The 26,330-nt window shown below is 44.3% G+C and overlaps 1 protein-coding gene across 1 annotated transcript; it reads left to right on the plus strand.

The window, feature by feature from the left end:
* Positions 1 to 1,085: 1,085 nt before the first annotated feature.
* LOC124648175 (WRKY transcription factor 22-like) lies at positions 1,086 to 24,491 on the plus strand. Its single transcript, XM_047187975.1, has 6 exons — positions 1,086 to 1,248; positions 1,684 to 1,747; positions 23,392 to 23,790; positions 23,892 to 24,020; positions 24,098 to 24,274; positions 24,323 to 24,491. Exons 1-6 carry the CDS (start codon positions 1,086 to 1,088, stop codon positions 24,489 to 24,491), a joined length of 1,101 nt encoding a protein of 366 aa, XP_047043931.1.
* Positions 24,492 to 26,330: the final 1,839 nt, after the last annotated feature.

Below are 26,330 nucleotides of genomic sequence, written 5' to 3' on the forward strand. Positions count from 1 at the left end.
GGCTGAGTCAGATGCTGTTCAAGCTAGTCGAGAAGCTGACAAAGCCAAGGCTGATGCTGCTAGTGTCGAAGATGTTCGGAAACGTCTGCACGCTGCCGAGACTTCGTTAAGCGAGCACATATCTGCGCAATCTGCTCGCGAAGCGGCTGTCACCAAACGTATAAGAATACAAAATCGTCGCTTTGTCAGTAAGTATCTGCACTATCTCATATCCTTTGGATTTTTCTTTTTTGCACTTGTTTGTTGACCAAATTTTCTATTTTTATTTCGACAGATAGGACCTCTCAAGAATTTGAACTTGAAGATCCCGACAATGATTCTCTTCTTGACGCCGTTTCATTCCTTGAATTCCATGGGACGGAAGCGCGTGAAGGCATGGATGAAGCCAGGGCTGGGTTGTCGAAGCTTTTCCCCTACTTCTTCCCGAAGAAAGAGGAGCCCGCGACTTTCCTTGGTCTTGCCAAGTGCTTTAATCCTCCCGAAGATCTTGGGCTGAAGATGCGCCATGAGAATATGAAGGTTGCCGTTGAAAGCACCGTTGCCCTAGTTGCTGACAGTCAACAGACTATTGACTGGGCCAAAGTTGGCGACACGGAGCAGATAGAGCAAGCAAAATGGCGATCATTGGTCAAGGCGGCAAAGCTGAACACGAAGAAAATCCTGGCCTATCTCGGGATCAAGCCATCTTCGACTCCCAGCTCATCAAGGCCGGAGGTCTAGTTTAATGCTCTTTTGCTTTGTTTTTAGTTTACCTCCTCCTTTTGGTACTGTCGCCATAGTGCTCCTGGCGACAATTAGATCTTCTAGAGGTCCTTCTTCTGTAATAGACATGTATATATTGTGAGAATGAATGGAAGTCTATCTTTGTCTCAATGATTGATGTCGACGTTTTTCTAATTTTTCAGTTAATTTTTGACAACTATACGCCAGTTCCTGGTCCTTCCGAAGTTTGTCCTTCGTCCTTGCCGAAGAAATCCTCTGTCCCCGTTGATTTTGTTGATGATTCTGCGAGTACGGATCTGATAGACGAATTGAAAGAACTTCGAGGACAACTCCAGTCCGTGAAGAAGCAATCGCTTATGCTCATGGAACAATCTCGAGAATCTTCTGAAAGGGAAAAAATTGCACTCCAACAAGCTCAAGCTGCCATCGCTGAGAAGGACTCTGCTGTTGCTGAAGCTGCTGCAGCTACGTCCCGAGAAAATTCTATGCTCCAGCTGCTGATAGACGCTAGCTTGGATATGGCAGGTATGTTTTGTTATCTTTGTCGTGCTTCTTCTTTGCTGCTTATCTCCTTATTACTTGCTGACTTGTTTTAAGAAACAATAGGTGCTTTTTTGGATCCTGTTACTGAAGATGAACGTGTCGAGGCTCGTTCCAATGTTCTTCTTCGGCTTGCACGTGAACATGGGTCGACTTTTTGGGGCACGCCTGAACGGACTCGCCAAATTGTCAGATTTCAAGATCGCGCGTTTCAGGTTCGCGAGTATCTTGATTTCTGTACGAGGACTTTATCTCTGGTCTATGGTACCATGTTTCCTCGCAATAAGATGCCAGAAACCCTTCCTGCGTTGATGGATAAATTTCGAGATGCTCCTCGCATCCATGGCTTTGTACGAGCACAACTGGCTGCTGGCGCAAGGTTTGCGATGATCATGATAAAAATCTGTTACCCGAAATTAGACGTCGGGCAGATTGTTCCAAAGTGCTTGGAGAAGATGTCGAAGAGGAAGAGAAGCTTCGGAAAGTATGATGATATTGTTACTCCTGTTGCCGAAGACATGATGGATGAACTTCTTCGGATGGATTCCGAATTCTTCGTGAAGGGTAGCTACGCTGAGCATAGCACTCGTGCTGTAAATAATGAGCGCTTAACCATAGACAATATATTGGGAAATCCTTGAAGATAAACTTGTTCCAAAGATTGTATCTTGTGCATATGATCTATATTGTGAAGTTATTATATTTTTATTTTTGTCGCCAAGCCCCCGGGCGTTTGATTGCAGTATTTTTGTTTATTATAATGCGAGGTTGTCCCAAGGCAAGATAATATATACTGTGTACTTATTTTTTTGCGGGTATGAGCCCCCAAGCTTTTTATTGACCGCTATTTTTCGATATCTCTTTTTACCTTGGCGAGGTATTTTTATACCGAGGCAGGATGTTTCTTTTGTATCTATCGACACTGTATATATATATATTGTATCGTTTAGGGGGAAGCCCCCGAGCCTGTCGAAAAAAGATATATAATTCCACTATCTTTATTATATTGCAGCACCGCGAGCCCGCCTCATTAAAAACCTTCTCCGGCCCCACTCGGTGCCCCGAAAAAGGAAAAGAGTGCGTCTGAAAACTCGCGGGCGTTTCAGTACATTGTATGTTTACAGAGGAGACTATATTTCGCTATCTAGGCGTAAAAACGCCTGAGCTGCGCCACGTTCCAAGGATTTGGCTCAACGTTCCCCGTCTTCTTGTCCTTGATTCTGTATGCTCCTCCTTCGATTACTTCTGTGACGATGTAAGGTCCAAGCCATGGTGACTCGAGTTTTTCATGACTTTTTTGATTGAGTCGCAAAACTAAATCACCAACTTGAAAAGATCTTGGCCGCAATCTTCGACTGTGGTAATTCTTCAGGTCCTGTTGATATTTAGCGACTCGCGACAGGACTTCGTCTCGAGCTTCGTCAAGTGCATCGACGTCGTCCTCCAAGGCTTTTCTCGAGGTTTCTTCATTATATTCTGTGACTCTTGGAGAATCATGCTCGATTTCTATCGGTAGGACTGCTTCGGCTCCATGGACCAGAAAAAACGGCGTTTCCTGTGTCGCCGTATTTGGTGTTGTTCGGATACTCCACAACACGCTTGGCAGCTCCTCCGGCCAAGTATGCCGAGCTTTTTCCAGTGGACCTAGCAGGCGTTTCTTGATACCATTGCAGATGATGCCATTGGCTTTCTCGACTTGTCCATTGGTCTGTGGATGTGCGACAGACGCAAAACTCAACTTAATGCCCACTTCTGCGCAGTATGCTTTGAACTCCTTGGACGTAAAGTTGCTGCCGTTGTCTGTGACGATGCTATGAGGGACTCCAAATCTGAAGACGATGCTTTTCACGAACTTAATCGCCGACGCACCGTCCGGTAAATTTATCGGCTTTGCTTCGATCCATTTTGTAAATTTGTCGACAGCGACAAGCATATACTCATAACCTCCTGGCGAAGCTTTGTGTAGTTTTCCCACCATGTCGAGACCCCATTGAGCAAAGGGCCAAGATAGTGGGATTGGCATAAGTTCTCGCTGCGGGAGAGTGAGGTTTGGCGGCAAATCTTTGGCACGCGTCGCGAGGTTCTCACTATTTCCTTCGCGTCCTCTATTGCCGTTAACCAGTAAAATCCTGCTCTGAAAACTTTGGCCGCGATAGCTCGACTACTCGCGTGGTGACCGCATATTCCTTCATGCACATCTTTCAGGATGATTCTTCCTTATTCGGGTGTAACACATCTCTGTAGCACGTCCGAGATGCTTCGTTTATACAGCTCCCCTTTTATCACAGTAAAAGCTTTTGATCTCCTAATTATTCGCCTTGCTGCAACTGGATCGTCGGGTATCGTTTTCCTTAGGATGTATGATATGTAAACCTGCATCCATGGAATTTGCACCATCATGACTAGCTCTTGCTCTTCTTCTTCTTCTTCTGCTGTGTCTTTGGTGATACTCGAGGGTTTCTCTTTCTTCTCCTTCTTTGTTTTTGCTGGCTTTGTTGACCTCTCGCTTATCTCTTCCCAAAACACGCCTGGAGGAATCGCGAGACACTGTGACCCGATGTTTGCAAGAACGTCGGCTTCATCGTTACTCATCCTGCTGATGTGGTTTACCTCGCATCCATCAAATAATTTCTCCAGCTCATCGTACACCTCTTTGTATGCTATCATACTTTCGTTGACTGCATCACATTGGTTCATAACTTGCTGTGCCACCAATTGTGAGTCGCCGAAAATTTTCAATCGGGTTGCACCACAAGCTTTCGCCATCTTCATCCCGTGTATGAGAGCTTCATATTCTGCTTCATTGTTAGACGCGTTTGGGAACGTCATCCGCAAAACGTACTTCAACTTGTCGCCTTCAGGTGATACCAATATCACGCCTGCTCCAGCGCCTTCCAGTCTTTTGGACCCGTCGAAGTTCATGGTCCAAGTTCTTGATAAATCTGGAGGCCCCGTGTTTTGTAGCTCCATCCACTCTGCAATGAAATCTGGTAAAACCTGTGATTTTATTGCTTTTCTTTTTTCATACGTGATGTCCCGAGGAGAAAGTTCTATTCCCCAAAGGGAGACACGACCCGTAGCTTCTGGGTTATTCAGTATATTTGACAAGGGAGCCTCATTGACCACTATTATCGGGTGCGCCGAAAAATAGTGTCGCAATTTTCTTGCTGTCGTGAATACTCCATATGCCAGTTTCTGATATTGCAGGTACCGCTGTTTTGAAGGCGACAATACTTCGCTGATGAAATATACTGGCCTCTGAACTCCATGAAGCTTGCCTTCTTCTTCTCTCTCGACTACTAGGGCCGTGCTGACCACCTGAGGTGTGGCTGCAATGTACAAGAGGAGAGGTTCTTTCTCTTTAGGCGCCACCAATATCGGTGGTGTCGAAATTGCCCGTTTGAGGTTCTCGAAGGCTCTATCTGCTTCTTCGTTCCATTGAAATTTTTCTCCCTGTTTGATCAACGCATAGAACGGTAGCGCCTTTTCTCCTAGCCTGGCGACGAATCTGCTTAAAGCTGCGGCTCACCCCGTTAGCTGTTGTATTTCTTTCAACTTTGTTGGCTTTCTCATGGTCACTATGGCCTGGATTTTTTCAGGGTTGGCTTCGATCCCTCTTGCTGATACTAAGAAACCGAGGAGTTCTCCTGCGGGAACTCCAAAGGAGCACTTTGTCGGATTCAGCTTGAGACAAAACTTGTTGAGGTTGTCGAAGGTTTCCTTCAAATCGTCGATCAGAGTTGACCCCTTCTTTTATGTTATTACGACATCATCGATGTAGACTTGTACGTTTTTACCAATCTGTGTTGCTAGGCACTTCTGCATCATCCGCTGATACGTTGCTCCCGCGTTTTTCAAACCAAAGGGCATTGTTTTGTAACAAAACACGCCGTAAGGTGTGATGAACGCTGTCTTGGCTTCATTTTCTTCTTTTAGTCTGATTTGGTTATAACCAGAGTATGCGTCCAAAAAGGAAAGACGTTCGCATCCTGCCGTGGAGTCGATGATTTGATCGATCCTTGGGAGGGGAAAGTGATCCTTGGGACAATGTTTATTGAGACACGTGAAGTCGACGCACATGCGAAGGACTATTGTGTGTTTTTTCGGCACCATCACTCGGGTTAGCTACCCACGTGGCTTCGGTAGATATTTTCCGATGAAACCAAGCATCTTTGAGTCGATCTATTTCAGATAACATGGCTTTGCGGCTAGGCTCCGAAAACGCCGCAAAGGTTGCTTTCTTGGTCTTGCGAGAGGATCCAAATTGAGGTGGTGCTCGGCAAGTTCCTCGGGTACTCCTGGCATGTCGGCTGGACACCATGCGAAGATTTTCCAGTGCTCACGGAGGAACTCGACGAGCGCGCTTTCCTATGCGACATCCATGTTTGCGGCAATGGATGTCGTTTTCTTTGGATCTGTCGGGTGGATCTGTACCTCTTTTGAATCCTTGGTTGTGCCGAAAGTTGGCTCCTTGGAGGATCTCCCTACCTCTGGCAGCACATCATAATCAGTGAACCTTGGCGCCGCATATTCTGCTTGCATCCCGAAAGTTTCCGATAGTCGATGAAAATCCTTGTCGCATTTATCAGATAACGCGAAACTTCCCTTGATTGTGATAGGTCCCTTAGGCCCAGGCAACCTCCACAACAGATATGTATAATGCGGCACTGCCATGAACCTGGCATATGCTGGTCGTCCCAACAAAGCATGATATTGCGATGGGAAATCCACAACTTCGAATTCCAAATTCTCTATCCTGTAGTTTTCTCGGGTTCCAAACTGAACGTCGAGGTTGATTTTGCCCAATGGGTAACTTGGCTTCTCTGGTGTAATCCCGTGGAAACGTGTGTCAGTTGGTTTCAAGTTTGCTAGGGATATGTTCATCTTCCTCAATGTATTTGCATACATGAGGTTTAGGCTGCTGCCGCCATCTATGAAAACTCTCGACACGTCAAAACCCGCGATTATCGCGGGTAAGATGAGTGCTGATTGTCCCGGTCGAGGAACTTGCTGCGGATGGTCTGCGATTGTGAAGCCGATGTCTTGCCCCGACCAATTTAAGTACTCGACTGTTGGTGGAGGCATCTTCTCTGCCATGAACACTTGTCGCGAGATTACCTTCTGCGCCCTGTTTGATGGCCTAGCTTTCTGAATCATCGAGACCGCACCGTTAGAGTTGGGGTCAACGTATGGAGGTGGATGTGGTGCTGCCGCTATTCTAAGCTGGTGCCGATTTTCGTCCGTAATTGCGGGAGGAGGTGGAAGGTGGATCTCGCTCCTTGGCCCCTGGGGGTTTCTATTCGTGGCTTGGGCATTTGCGATTCCTGCGGCTCGCAACATTGCCTGAAAGTTTCGGCAATCTTTCTGGAGATGCCCTGACTGCCTCTTTCCATTGTTGTCAAGATAAAAATGCATCTGGCACGGACCGTTCATCATCTCTTCGGGGGACACATAAGGTCTTTGGAACCTTGGTCCATTGTTTTGTCTGTTGCCGCGAGAATCACCTCTATTGTCGCCTTGATGCTCGTTACTCCTTTGATAGTCGTCTCGACTGTTTCCTCCAGGATTTCCTCGAAAACCAGCCGATATATGGCCGGGAGCATCGTTGTTGTAGAACTGGCGAGAAAATCGCCTTCTATTTTGATAATTTCGACTACGATCCTCCTCTGGCGACCTGTGTTGTTTGTTGTATATTGCGTCTTCTCCATCTGCCCATTTATTGGCTATCTCCATGAGTGCTGATATGGTCTTAGGGTTAGTTCTCCCTAAGTCCTCGACAAAATCTCCTCGGCGAATTCCTGCCACGAACGCGTCTATTGCCCTCTCGTCAGATATATCTTCTGCCGAGTTCTTTATGATGTTCCACCGTTGTATATATTTCCTCATCGACTCGTCGTGTTTTTGTCGACACGTGACGAGGGATCACCTCGCCAATGCCTACGTATTGTAGACTTGGGTTTTGGGAGAGAGCGGCGATGGAGATTCCGGGGACGAGATTAGGCACACGACGTACCCAGCTTCGGGTCCCCTCGGTGGAGGATCCCTACGTGCTGCTAGCAATCCACTATATGAACACAAGTATCTTTACAGGGTGCCGCCATCGGCGTAGCTATGTTGTCTATCTCTATGTCTATATCTTGGCCTCCTCTCTATCGGGTACCCTGGCTAGCTTTATATATGCAACCAGCCTAGGGTTTTTACAAGAGTCCTAGTCGACTACTTCTTCGGGTTGCCTTGTTGGGCCTTCTCCATATTGGGCCGAGCCGATCCAGGTATACCAATAATGGGTACCCGAAGGGTATACCCATGTCAGTAGCCCCCGAGTGTCTAGGGAAGTCGAAGACTTGCGTAGAGACTCCAAGCATAATCATCTCCAAAGGCGAGGTCCATGTCGTAGATCATGTCTCGAAATTATTTTCTATCGGGTGCGCGGCAGCGCTCCCGATGGGAGTAGCCCCCGAGTCTATGGGCAAGTGCTTGCACTTGAGCATAGACTCAAGTTGTACTACTCGATGAAGAACTTAACTATATTTCTGGAGGACTTGATGAAATCCATGGGCTCCCGATGGGAGTAGGCTCCACTCGAATCGTAGAATCGAGTTGAGTCTACAAAGCTTGATTGTCGTAGATGTTGTCGAAGTTAATTTTCTATCGGGTGCGCGACCAGCGCTCCCGATGGGAGTAGCCCCCGAGGCTACAGCCAAGTGTTTGCACTTGGGTGTAGGCTCAACTTGCTTTTAATCGACTCCCAATTTTTCCTCTTTCTTGTATCTTATTGAGAGGGTGAACAATGCTCTCGATAAGAGTAGCCCCCGAGCCTTTGGGCAGGTGCTTGCACCTGGGCATAGACTCAAGTTGTACTACTCGATAAAGAACTTAACTATATTTCTGGGTGTAGCCCCTCTTTTTATCGACTTCAAGCCGTTGCTATCCATATCTATATTGTACAGGGATAATGGTAGTTGGGGCTAGTTCATCTGACGGATCAGGTACTAGTTAACTGCTCTAGTGGCAATCCGCAAAAACCTACTTCAAGATCACGTCCCTGGACATGATCTCGGGATATCGGTGTTAACTTCGACAGAGTGCCGCTTAAGGTCTTACCATTCGTCGAGTCCCGGTCATATTTTATCGGGTACCTAACGCGTCCGTTAGGATTTTTCTTCGTATCTGTTGATACGGAAAAAAGTAGCAAACCACCGTCAGAGACGGTGCCACGCCGCTCAGAACGGATCCGGGGTCTTACCTTCGCAAAGTTTTGCGGCATTCAGAGATTATTCGCGAATTTTAGCGCTCTGAGAATATATTGTCGAGTGCCTTGTTCGGCTGATGCAATGACCCATTTTGCGGGCTCTTCTATATTTTTCTCGGATGTGATGAGACAGCCGAATATATTGCGTTCTTCTATATTGTCGGGTACATCACCGATGCTCTCGCTCGGAACGATATGATGAGTCAAGTGGACCCGAAGATTTGTCCATCAACTTTTTTTTTTGGGTTCCTCATTGATGAAAATTCCGTCGAGTTCCTCCTTCAGGAAAAAATTTTCGGGTCCTCTTTGAGGACAATTCTTTGGGTCTTCCCTGAGGACAATTCTTTGGGTCCTCTTTGAGGACAATTCTTCGAGACCTCCTTGAAGATAATTTTTCGGGACCTCCTTGAAGATAATTTTTTGAGACCTCCTTGAAGATAATTTTTCGAGACCTCCTTGAAGATAATTTTTCGGGACCTCCTTGAAGATTATTCTTCGGGACCTCTTTGAAGATTATTCTTCGGGACCTCCTTGAAGATAATTCTTCGGGACCTCCTTGAAGATAATTTTTCGAGACCTCCTTGAAGATAATTTTTCGAGACCTCCTTGAAGATAATTCTTCGAGACCTCCTTGAAGATAATTTTTCGGGACCTCCTTGAAGATAATTCTTCGGGACCTCCTTGAAGATAATTCTTCGAGACCTCCTTGAAGATAATTCTTAGGGTCTTGTTCTTTCTTGAAGACAATTTCGTCGAGTTCTCCCTGTAGACAATTTTGTCGGGTTCTCTCTTATATACTTTGAATTTTGCTTTTTCCTGCACAAATAAACAAACTTTTTCTATCTTTCCCTTGACTCTCTTTTTCGCATGCGGTGTCAGATGCTCAGATTCGATGATATGTAAAGTGAATATATGCCGCGCAGCCCCCAACTGTCGGGTGTGACGAAAGTAAACGATAATCAACTTTGTGCAAAATAAAAGAACACTTAGCTTTTTGGATACGACGAAGTCGATGCATGATGAAGTCTTCGAGTGTAGATAAGAAATCTAGCCAAAGTAGAAACCACCAAATAGCAAAAGTGGATGCCGCGAAATTGTTGATGAAGAAATAGCCGAGCCCCGAGCGTTGCTTGAGGTGATGTCATGATTGTTGTGTCGTAGTTGTGACCCGAGGCGAAATCGTTGTCGAGCCCCGAGCGTTAGGCGTGACGTCGAAATAAGTTGATGGAGTCGCGGCGTCATATTTGGTGAAGCCATTTAAGATGAAGCCATGGACAATAATATACGAAGATGAATCCCAGATGAAGTATTTTAGATGAATCCATATTGAAGATGCCATTAAATATAGAGCATATATTGAAGATAAATCCGTCGATATCATAGAGGATGAATCCATTGGCCCGAAGAATCCAATAATAATCATAGAAGATGAATCCATTGAGCCGAAGAAAATAATTCCAGTACTAACCATAGAAGATGAATCCATTGACTCGGAAACGCGTCGGGTAATATTGTATAAATGAACCAATAATAACCCAAAGAAAACCAATCCAGTAATCCAGAGAGAATAAATCCACTGAGCCGAAAAAGATAAATCCACTAAGTCGAAGAAAATAATTCCACTGAGCTGAGGAAGATAAATCCACCAAGTCGAAGAAAATAATTCCGGGAGCCGGAGAAAATAATTCCACTGAGCCGGAGAAAATATATCCAGAGCCAAAAAAGAAATTCACCAAGTAACCGAGTATATATTTGTGATAACGAAGTAATGGCGCAGCCCCGGATGTCAGGTAAATTTGTTGTAATGATGCAATGTTGCATCCCCCAGATATTCTGGTGTGGTGAAAGTAAATAATAATTGAATCTTGAAAAAAAAAAGGGACACTTAGTTTTTTTATCGGCTGTGGAAAAGCCGACGTGAAAGGAGGTCATGCGGTGGACATAGTCGATGTAGTCGTGCGGCGCCCGAGTGTGTTGAGTCCGTAGTGTCGGGTTCGTGACGGGCGAGCCCCCGAGCATGGCAGGTGCATGATGTCGAGTGCGCAACGTTGGGCGCGTGATGGCGAACGGGGTCGACAAAGTAAAGTAGTCAAAGATTATTCCCGATCTGCAGTAATATCACGACGCAAGAAACTGCACGCAAAAATAGTACGAGCCGAAAAAATATTGGCCAAATAAATTTTGCGAATAGTAATTAACTGAAAATATAGCACCTGATTGTCGGCGAACAGAAGTGTCCGGTACTGCAGCGACACGGATGGTGTCGGTATGTTAATGTTCGTTTTTGATAGTGATGTTGGCTCCTTCAAGTCGATGACGACGCTAATTGTTGAGACGGCTCCTTCATGTTGATGACGATGTAGGGTCCTCCGGACTTGTTGGCAATGTACATAGTTGAAATTAGTGGCAGCCATACACGAAGATGAAATTGAAGTATCTTTCAACTGTCCATGCAAGCCAACGACTAGCTGCTGTAGAATTGCGTCTTCGTCGGAGAGTTTATTTACCCAACAGATAGCTTTCAATTGATCTGCCTTCCTTTCTTTTGCTTCATCCCGTAGTCATCATCTTCTTGTAATCTTTAAAAACCATACCAAGTACGGAATAGTAGCTTCACGTGAAGGATTTTGATGAAGTAATTCCGAAAAAATTGATGGTTGAACCGATCTGTCTACTTTATTTTCTTGGTACTTGAACCTTGGTATAGGAGCTCGTGTCCCTGTCAACCTCTGCGACTGATTTCTAATGTATCTCTGATTGATTGATGCCTCATGCTGATTCGTTGTACTCCTTTGTTTTTTTCCTTCCCGTGAGGTAGTAGCACCTTCTTGATCGTATGATCATTGATTTTCTTCTCTGTCCTTTCTTCTCTAAAGACCACATCGACGAGTTTTTTTTTTTTTGCTCGGCTTGCATATGATTTGATCATCCCTCGTTGCTTTTGCTTTGTAGTAGTTGTGTTGCATCCGATCTGAACTTCAATATCGGAGGTGATCTTTTGACCTGCAGTCCTATGATTTTTTCCCGGGGCGCAGCCTGGATCGTGATGCTTAATCTTTTTTACCTTGAATTCACTGCTGGCTCCGCGATCAAGCCGGCGAAGTTGGCGATGAACGCAGCCGTCGTTGAAGAAGTTGAACCGCTCGTCAGATGGGATCTAGCTGTTGGTGACAATAAAGGATCTCGCCCGGATCACGAAATCCAGTCGCCGCAGTTCCCACAGACGGCGCCAATTGACGAGGGATCACCTCGCCAATGCCTACGTATTATAGACTTGGGTTTTGGGAGAGAGCGGCGATGGAGATTCCGGGGACGAGATTAGGCACACGACGTACCCAGCTTCGGGTCCCCTCGGTGGAGGATCCCTACGTGCTGCTAGCAATCCACTATATGAACACAAGTATCTTTACGAGGTGCCGCCATCGGCGTAGCTATGTTGTCTATCTCTATGTCTATATCTTGGCCTCCTCTCTATCGGGTACCCTGGCTAGCTTTATATATGCAACCAGCCTAGGGTTTTTACAAGAGTCCTAGTCGACTACTTCTTCGGGTTGCCTTGTTGGGCCTTCTCCATATTGGGCCGAGCCGATCCAGGTATACCAATAATGGGTACCCGAAGGGTATACCCATGTCAACACGCCCTCAACTCTTCCAATGACGCAGGTTTCTTGCAGGTGGATCGGAAGTTTTTCACGAAGATGTCCTCAAAGTTATCCCAGCTGTCGATGGAATTTGGGGGGAGTTTCTTTATCCAAGATCTCGCGGCACCGCTCAAGTGAACTTGGATACTTTGCATAGCTGTTGCTCTGGTTCCTCCTACCAGCTTTACCATCTCGAGATAATCCACGAACCAATCCTCGGGATCTTGCAGGCCGTCGAATTTCTTGAAATTTTTGGGTAGCTTGAACCCTTTTGGGACTCGAGTCTTTCGAACTCTTCTCGTGAAACACGGGAGCCCACACATATCTTCGTCGGCAACTTCTGGTGAGTGTTGACGCTCCCTTCTTTCTTGTCGCGCTCTGTCCACCCTTACTTGGACTGCTGTGTCTCTTGCTCCACTTGTTCTTGGGGGTCTTGAACTGCTGTGTTGGGTCGTGGACTATTTTGCCTAGGATTTTCTTCGGGAGGCGTTGTTGCAAACGCTGTTCCCATTACTCCTACTCCAGCCATCGCCATATTGAACAATGGTTCTCTCGGGTCCCCAGGAGGTGGTCTAGACGCCAGGATGTAAGCTTGTGTTGCCATGTAACCTGCTTCTGGCGTTTTTGGGATGATATTTCCCCTTTCATCAATCGACATAAAGGACATATCGAGATTTTGGATTATGTTTCCTCTTTCTGCTTCGGGTATGTTTTGCAGCCGAGACATTGCTCTCCTCCGAGCTTCTCTGTGACTATCTCCCGAAGTTCCTGAAAGGCGACTTAACTCTGCTCGGCGTACGCTGATGCGAAGGCTGCTTCTTTTCTCCTATTCAGGGATGCTGTCTGTTTTTCCAACTCTCTGCTCACCCCGAGCAAGTCTATATTGATATGCTTGAAGTTCTTGTACAGTAGCAGTGGTGGTCATAGGTTCTGAACCATCCATGGCTCTCGCAGCCCTATCCCACGCTTCTTGCGGGAGCTGTACTCTTTCTCGAGGTGAAGACCCGACGTATTTAGTGCCTAGGCCATGTCTGAGATCAGCGGGATCGACGTATGGATTTCCCAAATCGTCGAAAGCCTCTGACGTTTCTGGCTCTGATCGGCCTGCCTCTTCTATCGCATATATCTGATGATATTTTGCGTGTTGATTTTTGTCGGGATTGGTGACACCATCATGAAGAGTGGTGAAAACCTTTCCGATGGCAGCAGATTTGTCGATGAAGTTGAAGCTGTCGACGCTGTCGTAGTCGCTGCTTATAGAGGAGTCCGCAGACGACTCGAAGGATGTGTTGCTGAAGATCTTAGCGAGCTTTCCGCTTGCCTTGTTGTCGATGAAGCGTGGCGACGAAAACTCTTCGTTACTCGACGAAAAGCTGGAATCGACCGCTGAAAATTCCGACGAGATCGGAACTTCGATACGGTAGGGTCCTTCCTTGTTGACGCCAAATCGGAATTCTCCGAACGTCATGATGATGGGCTCCTCCAGATAGGCACATGCATCCATACGGGAGGGCGGGTGAGGAATAAAATTGACTAGATCAGTTTTTCCCTTGTTACCTCGATCCATCGCGTTGCTTGCTATTGACGAAGTCGACGATCTTGAACGTGCCATCGAGATCAGCTCCTTGCAACCTCTAATTCCCACAGACGGCGCCAATTGACAAAGGATTAACTTGTCAATGCCTACAGATTGCAGACTAGGGTTTTGTTAGAAGTAGAGGGCAAGTAGATCTCGAAGGTTCAGGCGAAAAGTACTCGACGATTATGAAAACTAGGGTGATGTTGACGGTAGATTCGATTCCTCTCTTTGTCCCTCGACTCCCCCTTATATAGGAGGCGGAGCCGAGGATTTCGTAATACACAAGTTACAGAGTTCGAGAGGGTTTCGTACCCAGCTCGTAAGATTACAAGTCTCTATCTTTCCTAATACAAACTATCTTTCCTTAACACTAAATGGGCTTCCAAGTCTTCTTATTCTTCGGGTCTTGGGCCTTGAATAAACCCCGGGTACCATCTTTGGTAGGCCCATTGGGGATGCCTATGTCAGTCTAGGCTACGTATCTTTGGATCGTCCTCCCGTCGATCCCTCCTGGTCCTTTATATAGGAGGCCAGATCTCAGAATTCCAGGCCGGTAAGTTGGGATACCCTTGTGTGGACTAGTCCTTGTATCGCACACCATGTTCTTGGGCTTCGGTTGCCAAAGCTCCTTGGGCTACATGAGCCTCCAGTTGAACGACAACAGGTATGATAACAGTAGGTACCTTATAGGGTATGCTCACACACTTCGGTTTTGTTTTGAACTTATTAATAAAGATCATGTGCATCATCACGATGCAGAGGCTGGGATAAATCCTCTTTTCGAAATAAAGAAACATATTGCCCTTCTTACCCTGGCTGAAACCATATCCTTGGCTCCAATTCTACGAGTAAAAGGCTTTTACAATGTCAATTTTCAAGAAAATGAGGAGCATATTGAGGCTATGTGAGTTTTTCGACACCCCGTGCACAAACTAAAATTTATGGTGGATGTGTTTGTTTTTTTTAACAAATGCGTTTTGATTTGCCAAGCTCACCAGGAAGCGAAAGTAATGCAATGGTTCCTTTGATGTCAATAAGACCCATACCAGAGACGTGTGCTTGGTTACATCACAACGACACAAGCACGTCTCCTCTCTCGCACTCGAAGTCCTCGTGGCTTTCTTGCGCGATCTACCCCTCCTGGAGTCCGGTGCGGCGGATCCGGTGCGACTTCTTCGAAGATCTGGCGGCAGATCAGGGCCGGATGGTGGCTGGCGGCGGTGGATGGAGGATCTTCGGATTTCGAGGTTCGACGACAACCCGCGCGCCAGGGGTCTTCTTCCTATCCAAGCGTCTGTGGAGAAGCGGCGGCGGCCACGCCATCGGCACGTCCTCCTCGCCGGCGACGACCTAGGGTTGCAGTAGGGCTTGGGTGTAATTTTATTTTCGTGGAGGTCCTTTCTGTAACTGTTCTGATCTAATGTCATCAGATTTTCCCGCAAAGAAAAACGACACAAGCACGTCGATCCAAGAACAGAGGCCACTTTGCCAGTCTCAAAATAAGCACACTTTGGATCACTGGCGTGTGGGGCCCTCATATTTTTTGATGTGGGATGTATGTATCCCATCAAATTCAACCGCTTCCAACTGCTCAGAGGTGATCATCAAGGAAATTTTGCAAACAAAACCAAACCGGTGCTCCTACATGATGGACGTCGACGAAATACGGGACAATGCTCGTCATCTTTTACTTCAAAATACTGTGAATGATCGACGATGGTATCCGCGCTTAAGCAAGTCCGACGTCCAAGGCATGATCTCAGGTTTTTACCCTGCCCTTCCATGGGCGGCCAGAGAGAGTTTCGGTGTTGACATTTGGCGTTAGGTCAGAATCAAACAAAAACAAATCGCTGGTTAACTGGCAGCTGATAGCATCTGGCGGAAAGCAGCACGTGAAGACAGGGTAATCAAATCAGCTAGGCATCGATCGGTTACGTGTAGGATCATGATGCGATCTTGCTTCTTTATACGTCCAGTCGATCCGCGCAATGGACTGATCAATCGCTTAAGCGCTTCGTGCGCGGCACTAACTTAGTGAGCAAAGCGAGTGAGCAATATAAACTTAGCGGAATCCCTTGCCAAAGTTAATTCCGTAAAATATGAGGTTAATTTTGTGTCATTTCAATTGGTTTGAAAATAAACTTCATAAGAGCGAGATTTACTATTTTAGTAAGGCTAAAGAGGTGAAAAGTGACTACACAAACATCTTTAGATGTGTTACCCTTTGAATAATTTGGCATACCTATTTTGCTAAATAAAAAATAGAAGCGAGTTGAAGATCGTTTTGAACAAAAACTTGCATCTTGGTTAGGCAAAATACTCTCATATTGAGATTGTCTTGTTTTAATAAATTCGGCTCTAACAATGTTCTTTTACTTTATTTCTTTAAGATACCCAAAGAGGCAAATAAAGATTGAATTTTTATAGATCACGTTTCTTCAGGCAAACTGATGAACCGAAGTAAAACATATATTAATAAAGTGGGAAATTATTTGGCGACAGGACCAAGAGGTCTAGAAATAGAAGTACCTGATATTAAAAATAAATGCTTACATTTTTCGACAAAGCAAATATGTATTAATATCGTGAAGATACCAATTAACCTAAGCTCTGCAACAACGAAATATTTTAAAGGCATTACGAATACATACAACCCTAATACAAGAAAAAGAGAAGAAGAAAAAATAAAAGATCTTGCTACAATGATCTAAACCTTGTAGCTGCAACGCAAACCATTGCCAAGATAGCACCCGGAATCCGCGCTTTCAAAATATGCATTTAATAATTTATTGCCAAACACAACCAATTAAGGCTAGATCTTGGATTTCCACCTTAGAGCAAGTCCGCCCTCTGAAAATAATGCCTTCAACATGACCATTGCGAGGCACAATAAATTAACGACAGGCCTTAGAGTTTCACCGTAAAAGATAAAACTATATACACCTCATGTGCTGCTGCCCCCGCTATCCGATGTCGCTGCTGCAAGTCAAGAAACACCAAAAAAATCCTCTTCACCACGAAAACTCAGTATGCCATTAGTAGACCTCATACCTCAGCCACCGTAACATTTTCCGCCACTGTCTTCTCCATGGAAATCTAAAAATGACATGTCCCATGATAGGAAACAAATAGCGAACCTTAACGCCACTCCCTCTCGAAGCCAAATGGCCAGAAATATGAGTGTGCACGACTGAATCCCATCTGATCCAGCTGTCCACATGCATCAGACGCCCAATGGAGATCGCTGGTGGAGCCTTCCAGAAATCTTTACCGGTGAGATCAAGAAGAACACTGTCTTGGAGTGAGAAGAACCCAAGGACCGCCTCCTTTTTGTGGCAGATCGGCAAGCCCCTATGTCGCCGCCCGCTGGCTCCCAACAACAGACCGGAGATATCAGTTGCCACCACCACCACCACACGCACCACGGGGATATGAGGGGCTGAGTCATACCAAGCCCCCCAAACCAGGTGCTATGCCGCACTTGAGGCCACAACGACTGCCAAGGCCGCCGAAGAAGTCTGGGGCTGCCGCCTCGGTGTCCATCTCCGCCTGACAAGCCGCGCCATCCAAGGCCGACACGAAGCTTAGGCTGGAGATCCTGCCACACAAGGAGGAGGAGCCCCCACCACCGTCAGTCGCACTCGGAGATGAGATCCCACCACCTCCTTCTGCTGGGAGGGGATTTTCCCACCGGCTTCCTCCGGAGGTGGCAGGGAGATGCGGGGAAGGAGGGGTGGGGGCGTCGGCTAAGTTTTCGCCCGAGCCCCTGGGGAGCAACGCGAGCCCACAATGGCCCCAGATCAATAAATGCTTACTTGGAAAGTGGCTATTTAAACTTCTTTATGAGGAAGGGGTGTGACAGCAATTGTTACACAACAAGTACCTACTTGGAAATACTCTCTGGCAAGTGCAAGTTAAACCCACAGACACCCTATTCTAGAAGGGAATCATGAGAGTAAAGGAGGATTTCTTCCAACATGGTTCTTTTGTTGTGGGAGACAACATGAAAACTAGATTTAAGGAGGATACCTGGGTCCCTCTTAGTTGCTGATGTTTTAGTTCAAAGACCGTTGAATATAGGAGTCGCACGAGATGTCCTGGGAGATGATAAATGGGAAACATAGATAAGATTTCGGAGATCAATGCAAGTACAACTTGCAGAAGAACCAAATATTATTAAATGGAATTTGACTCCTACTTGTGTTTTTTGGGTCAAATCCATGTACGTTGATTATATGAATGTACATATCGTTTTTCTTAAAGAATATTTGTGGAAAATCAAGATATCACTGAAGATAATGATTTTCATGTGGTTTCTTCATATAAAGGTGGTTCTCACTAAAGACAACCTAGCGAAAAGAAATTGGAACGTATACACAAAATCTGTGTTTTAACGTATGCACAAAGTCTGTTTTCTGTGACTCTCAAGAAACAATTAGCCAACTTGTGCCATTCATACGTGGTTATACCTTCTTCTTGTGGAGCAACGAGAACCTATGAATACTATGTGTAACCGACTGATGATGGTTGTACGTGCTATCTTGAGTCGGGGTGGCGGGCAACAATCTAGATGTATATGAGATGCATAAGACAATTTGGGTGTGTTATTTATATGACTGATTTTTGTTGCCACTTTATGTGATCCTTGAGTTGTGAATTTGATACTCTGAATATCGTAATAATATAAAGAGTATGCACATCACTCTGATGTAGAGGCTAGGAGGATAGTCCCATTTCGAAAAAATCCCTTGCCAAAGTCAACCACACATATCGAAAAAAACACACGCATACTCTGTGATGTGCTAATCATATTCTAGTTGGTCAGCATGGAATCTGGTGGTGGACTGGTGGCTCGCCGAGAAGCCGTCTTGAGCGTGTGCCTCTGGTACAACCGGTTAGAGTGGCGCGTTCTCGTGGCCCGCCTTTGTAAAACGTTCTAGAATACTTGGACTTGGAGTTACAAGCAGCTGCCCCGGCTGCCATTTTCCATCACGCCGTTGTCCAACCGTGAGCGGTCGCCGGAGAGCGATGTGATAATCTCCTTCCCAGCTGCCCCGGCGTCTGGTCTGGCGAGGAAGCAGTTCGGCCGTGCTCCTAGATAGCATACATACAAGAAGGTAAAAATCTAGGTTGGTCACAATTTGCGTGCATGGCAAAGCGATGATTAGCCGATTGTACCCCTCCCCCGATTCATAATAAGTGTTAATTTTATTCAAATTTAAACTAATCCAGGGCAATTATTATGGATTGGAGGGAGTACATGTTTGATTGCGTAGCAGGGCCGGCAAAACAAGGGCCCTATGCCCAATTCTAAAATGGGTCATACATTATGAGAAAAATAGAATTATAATTATACATTGGCAATAACAAGCAATTAATCTGCTAATATAACAAAGACAAAACCTTGGATACTAGCTCCACATGCCGTTCACCTGTGCTCTACGTTTTCTTGGTTCTAAATGTGGTGAAAACACATTAATATTCCATGGACAGTTTTAGGCGGCATTAATGCGCATGGTGTCAGAATCATTAAAAAATGATGAGCAACAAAATATGAGTTATATGTCATCAAAAGTACATCATTGAATTTATATTTGAAATATGTTTTTATAACATCTTTACGTATTATATAACTTAGATTTTGTTGGTCAAATTATTAATTAAAGTTTTGCCTCAAAATACTTAGTGGCCTTGTATAAAACGGAGGGAGTAACTGTTTCTGCATTTCTTTTTCATTTTTAAGTGCCAAAAATTATTTTTTGTGAAGTAAGTACACAAAATATTTTGGAAAATGGCGCCACTCAGTTTTCACACAAATTAGACCAAAATTGATGGGCAATTTCCCAATTTTATTAATTTTCAAACTTGCAAGATATTTTTCCTTTTAAATGATTTTATGCCAATTTTTCTAAATAACTCACATATGAAATAAATGTCTTATAATTTGCTCCTGGAAATTCACAAAAAAATCATTTTAAGATACACAAGTACTCCCTCCGTTTTTTTAATTGACTCAAATTTAGTATAAAGTTGTACTAAATCTGAGTCAATCAAAAGAGAACGGAGGGAGTAGTCATTATAGATAATAAATAATGAAACTTTTGAAGGACTCAACTCCTAGCTATGAATAGTGATGATGACCATATTGACCCCATTTTCAAATAATGTAAATATAAAGAAAATTTCAAAAAATGCAATCCTTACACATGGAATCTTTTATGTGTACTAATTGCATGAAAAATATCAAGTTGGAATATGAAAATTAAAATAATTGTTCACAAAATATGCTAGCATGTAAGAACATTCATGGAGTTTAAGCCAAAAGACCACGTTCATGGCCGTATAGGTGGATTAGTTCTTGATAATGTGCCCAAATTATGCACACAGGTGCCTATTTGTTTGGAAAATTGTTGCCAAATTTTTTTTTTAAAAAAGATACTTGTCATTTCTAAGTACCAAAATTACTTTTTCATCAAGAAACTACACAAATATGGTGAAAACATGACACCACTCAAATTACAAAAATTAGAACCATATTTGATAGACAATTCCAATTTTTTAAATTAATTTTCAAGCTTACTAGCTACTCTTGACCATTTAAATGTTCTATATCAATTTTTCAAAATGAATTCAAATTTACCCAACAATTATTTTAGTATGATCCTAAAAATTCAGAAAAACCATTTAAGGTACATAATAAATCACTATAAGTAAGAAAAAATGAGAGGTTTGAAGGATTCAACTCCTTGTTATGAATAGTCGTGACGACCATATTGATGAAATTTGGAAAGAAAGTAGAAAATCAATTTTTTTAAGAAAATGCAATCACTACGCATAGTCTTTTATGTGTAATGTTTGCAGCATAGTCTTTTATGACTGCAGGAAAAAATCATCTTTGAATATATATATTAAAATGACTGTTCACAAAATAAGATATCATGTAAGAACATTCATGATTTTGAAGGCAAATGACCATATTGATGGCCACATCTCCGGAATATTTCTTGATAATGTGCCCAAATTGTGCATAGAGGTGCATATTAGCATGAAAACAATGTTGCCAAAATAGAATTAACTTTTGTTTGGTAAAATCTTAATTCCATTTAATAGTACCAAGATGCGATTTTTTGTGAACAAAGTATACAAAATATGGTCCAAAATGACACCACTCCAATATCCACATGAATTAGAACATATTTGATGGACAATACACAACTTTTATGATTTTTTCGAGCTTTCTATTTTTTCTCCCAAATAAAAAAATTATGCTGATTTCCCAAAAGTAATTCAAATTTAAACTACAAGTGTATTATGGTTGGCTCCTAAAAATTATGAAAATCATTTTAGGGTACATAAGTTGACATTATATAGAAGAAGCACTTAGAGGATTGAAAGATTCGAAAACTTGCTATGAATAACCATGCCTACCTTTCTGACCCCATTTTTAAAAATTGAAGGAAATGAAGAAACTAAAAAAAGCAATACTTCCACATGGAGTCATGTTATGTGTACAAGCTGTGAGGAAAAAAATCATAAACTTGGAATATAACAATTCAAAAACTATTCACCAAATGAGCTATCGCATACAAACATTTAGGCGTTTAAGGCCAAATGACGAAGGTTATGGACATATCCGTGGCATTGTTCATTATAATGTTCCCATGGTGGGTACATATATGCTTATTATCATGCCAAACAATGTTTCCAAATAAAGGTTCCAACTTCGTGGTACAAAAACCCACTTTCCATTTTCAAATGACAAAAATAGGTTTTTTGTTGCTGAGAAAGTACATAAAATATGGTGCAAAATGGAATAAGTCCAATTTTCACACAAAGTATACCATATTCTAAGGAAAATTACGAACTTTTGTGAATTTTGAAACTGCCTTCATACCTTTTCCAATTTAAATGACTTTATGTTAATTTTCCAAAGTAATAAAAATTTGAACTACAAGTGTATTATTGTTTTCACGAAAATCATTTAAAGTACACAAGTAATCATTGCATGGAGAGTCAACTAAGAGTTTCGAAATATCCACCCCCTTCATATGAATAGGAAGCTTGCCATGTTGTCTCAATTTTGAAAATAAATAAATAAAATGAAGACAAATAAAAAAAATCAATCCTTCTGCGTGGAGTCCTTTTATGTGTACTACTTGTGACAAAACAATAAAATTAAAATATGGCAATTAAAAAATTCACAAAATGACTTATCATGTATAGAATTCATGACTTTCATTTAAAAGAACCAAGGTTATGGCCATATCTTGGAGTGTAGATAAATGGCTCCCAAGCTCAGTGGAGCCCTTTATTTCACAAAATTCCAAAAAAAAGTTAGTAGTTTGAAAAATCTGAATTTATTTCCATATGTATCCAGTGATGTGTACTATAGGCGTGCAAAACTATAGTGCAAAATTTATTGGTATTTTGGGCTATAGAAAAATGACAAATCTGACAAATTTAAGAGTTTTTAAAATTTATACAATTCATTATTCTCATATCCAGATTTTTGTCATTTTTGTGTAGCCTAAAATACATATTATTTCGCATTGAGATTCTTATTGTAATATCATTGGCTAAATCTAGTTTTCTTTATATTTTTGAGAAATTTAAATATGATTTTTGGTGTTTTTTTGAAAAAGAGCTACACGGAGCTCGTCCTCCGTTTTGAATTTCCGCATATCTATGTCATAGTTCGTAATAAGGTGCCTATATTGGGCACATATGTGTACCTTGCAATGTCAAACCATAGCGTGGGTGGATAAGAATCAATTAGAGAAAAACCTCTAAGGAAAGCAACGGTGGGGGCCGCACATACAAGAGAAAGGGTTACGGTTTGCCAACACAGTCGATGGCGACGCAAGATCGATCTCACTAGTACGTGATCGTACTGCCGTACCCGTTCTGTACGGCGGCGGAGGAGTTGCTTATTACAGCTGTCGTTAGTCATTCCTCCTCTCGGTTTGACATTACCAAAAGTCAAATGACAGTTAACAAGTGGATGCCAGATCCGGAAGTATAAGAACCTGTCGGAGAGCAGTCGGAGATGTCAATGATGGTACCTGAGGCTTAAACAAGTCGGTTGCACAAGGCATAAACCCTGGTTTATTCCCTTGTAATGGAGGCATGACAGCTTCACTCTTTGAATATTTTCACTGTTGATGATCTCATCGGATGTTTTCGTGGAGTATATGCCTAGGCCTCTCTCTCTCTCCTTTGACATTTAGAACAATGTCAACTGAGAGCAGGAAATATAGAAGGAGCACTGTGGTGCTCAAGTGACAGACAGGTGCGCATCGATGGTCGGTCGGTCGGCAAAACGCGATCTCGCATCTGTATACCACCCGGGCTGTGAATGAACTGATCAACCGCTGACGCTCTTCGTGCGTACCACGCGCCCACCAGCGCCGTTGCGTGTGTTCTTTTTCATCAGCTTGCGCCGTCGTGTTTGACTCCAAGCTAGTTCTTGGCCCATGTCGCTGCGTGCTAGCACTATATAAGCACACACGAAGCCGATGCGAATGTCAGCACCGCCGGTTAGCTAGCTCTGCCTGATCGATCGCCGTCGCGCACCGCGAGACGAACAACGTACGCTAGGTTCTCCTCTGCGACTGCCTGCAAGTTGTCAACTTCTGATCATCGGCTGACCGACCTAGCTCCATCGTTAAGGGTATAGTTCTGATGAACTCCGACGACTGGGGTCTTGGGGCAGTGGTGCGCAGCTGCTTCGGCGGCGTCGTCCCCGGCTTGGAAGCAGAGCAGCCGTCGCCTCCACTGGTGTCTACTTCTCGGGAAGCCGTGGTCGTCGACCGTGTGCAGGCTGCTCCGGCGTGCCCGTCGTCGCTATACGACGTGCTGGAGTACTTGGACCTGGAGCACGAGCGGCTGCTTCCTCGTGCGCCGTTCTCCATCACGCCACCGTCCACCGGCCGCGCGTGGGCGCCCGAGCGCGACGACATACTCATCTCCTTCCCTATCGCCTCGACGTCCGATCCGGCGAGAAAGCAAGCCAGCCGGAAACCGGGCGTCCGTGCTCCCAGGCGGCCAAAGAGAAGGTACTAAGTAATTCTTACTGTAAGTTTGAAGCAACTACTTTGCCCCTGCAAGATCGATAAAGTGATGATTGACAAGTACGTGTTTGATTACGCAGCAAGAGCAAGAAGAGTCAGGTGAAGAGAGTTGTGCGCGAGGTGCCGGATGGCGACGGCGGCGTCTGCGACCCCGACGACCACTGGGCGTGGCGCAAGTACGGACAGAAACCCATCAAGGGCTCGCCCTACCCACGGTAATCATTTCCTCCAAGCCTCTAACCACAATAACCAGCCGTCAAGACAGTGAGACTGAAATAATCTGTTCGTGCAGAGGGTACTACAAGTGCAGCAGTCTGAAGGCGTGCACGGCGCGGAAGCTGGTAGAGCGCAGCCCGGCCAAGCCCGGCGTGCTCGTCATCACCTACATCGCCGACCACTGCCACGCCGTGCCCACTTACATCAACACGCCCCCCGGCACCGCGCGAAATGCGCTACAATCGCCGCCCAGGTCCGAGTCCGACGACGCGATCAGCAGGCGCGAGGACGACAATGACAGCGCTGACGTCTCGTCCTCCGTCGCTGCCGCGGATGACGAGTCCGAGCTCTGGGCGCCTGTGGACATGGACATGGGGCTAGATGAGATTTTTGGCGCATTCGACCACGATTTTGACAATTTCTTTGACGAAGGCGATGATGACGTTTTCAGGCGGTCGGTTTGGCTCTAGTTTGCGAGGGAGAAATGTTTAATATCACCACATAGGAATGCAAGTTCTCGGCAGATTTTAGATCATTATGTCTCGTGATATGCATATTGGCTGCAGATTTGTAGATACAAAGATAGAGTTTTGTGACAGAATTTCACGACATGAACAATTTGAATTTAGGTCTTAAATTCAAAATGGAAAAGCGTATTGTTACCCGCGTTGAAATAAATATATTGCCCAACCTTTTCATCAGTTCGAACTTTTAATTGAGGTGGTTAGTGCATCAAGTCAATAAGTTATCAGAGAAAAGAGGTCCGAAGTTTAATAACCTGCTCATGCAGCATTATTTTTTTTCGCGGACTACAACAAGCACACATTTAAGATTCTTTTGATTCATAGGATAGGAAAATCATAGGATTGAGATATCATGGCTAGTTAAATCATATATGAAGCTGAGTTGTGTTTGATTGTGCCAACGAAAGTTTTCTATGAGGTAGAACCTAATAATTTATTCCTATAGGATTTGCACTACAAGATTCCTATGAATCAAACAACTAGTGTAAGAAATATTTCTACAGGATCTAAATCATACAGAATTCCTATACCAATCCAATGAATCAAAGAATCCCTTAAGGGGTAAAATAGCCTAGACGGGTAGAGTTGGTTTTTGAAACGAAGGCAAAATGTTTGCCTTAGTGATGAAATAAGAAGAAAGTGCTAAGTTTTTTTTAGAAGAAAACCAGATGAAAATCGATACAAACATGGTCAGGCCCACCCCAACACACACAGCAGGCCGGGCTACCCCCACTCGCAGACAACACATCGAAGACTAGAAAAGGAGGCCAACTACACAAACACAACCAATGGTAACCCGCTTCACCAAACTAGTTGTCCTCCCACTAGTGTCGAAGAGAAGAAGTCGTATCTGCTATCGGAGGAGCAGACCCAGAACACTCTCACGAAGCTGAAGACGCCTACATCCAAAAGATCATGCGTCAGAAGTGGTGCCCGACGCCCAGACGAGTTGAGTTGATGAGTGCATCAATTCAATAACCCCGAAGGATCCATTCCCAGCCTTGTGCAAAGCAACTCTCCTAGCTAGTACCTGTCAAAGTAGATGCATTCCTATAATTGTGTTATTTTATTATCGTGGGCCTAAATTTCTTATATAAAGGTATAAGGGAGGTACTTGGAATACAATGCAAGAAGCCTATATCCTAGTATATCTTGTATACATACTCTGACGATATGTTTTCTTCGTAGCATTACTCACCCACCGTTGCATGCGCGGCCGATATCGCCAGCGCATAAGCGCCTCCCTTCCTTCCAGTTCCCACTTTCTTCCTCTTCTATGCATGGTCAGCCAGGTGAGGCCTCATGGGTGGATCTCGAGAGCTGATTTTGTCTACAGTACTAAACAGGAGAGAGATGGTGGACCGATGGGAACGGGTATGAGGTAGCCGCATGTGGTGCCTGTGGGGCTCCGGCGAGGCTAGTGGCGGCGAAATCCATTTAAGGTAAGCAACTTAAGGATTTTAGGTGCTGCATGGTACTTTTTTTTGCAGCTACTAGGCGTCCGCTTGAAATCTTGTTTCAATGTAGAACATATTTCGTCAGTAGCCTCAAATATTGCCTCCCTTGCTGCATATAAGTTGACTTTTATCTTGGGGATTTGCCGCAACTGCTCGAGATTTGCTGTGTGCTCATAATATTTTGCTACATTGGTGTTTTGAAACGATGTGATACTTTTTTTTAAGGTTGCAACCCACGGAAAATGATGCAATGATGTGCAATTATAAAAAAAAGTTCCTGCCGGGAGGAGGTTATGCTGCAAGGGTTGGTGGCCTAGATTTCACGTTT

Source organism: Lolium rigidum, chromosome 4 (assembly GCF_022539505.1).
Source record: "Lolium rigidum isolate FL_2022 chromosome 4, APGP_CSIRO_Lrig_0.1, whole genome shotgun sequence".
NCBI lineage: Eukaryota > Viridiplantae > Streptophyta > Magnoliopsida > Poales > Poaceae > Lolium > Lolium rigidum.

Bases quoted from the DNA above. Each gene is read 5' to 3' on its own strand.
- LOC124648175 (XM_047187975.1), top strand. From the start codon at position 1,086: ATGGAACAATCTCGAGAATCTTCTGAAAGGGAAAAAATTGCACTCCAA. The intron at 23,791-23,891 runs GTACTAAGTAAT...ACGCAGCAAGAG, and splicing joins CCCAGGCGGCCAAAGAGAAG to CAAGAAGAGTCAGGTGAAGA. The intron at 24,021-24,097 runs GTAATCATTTCC...CTGTTCGTGCAG, and splicing joins AAGGGCTCGCCCTACCCACG to AGGGTACTACAAGTGCAGCA.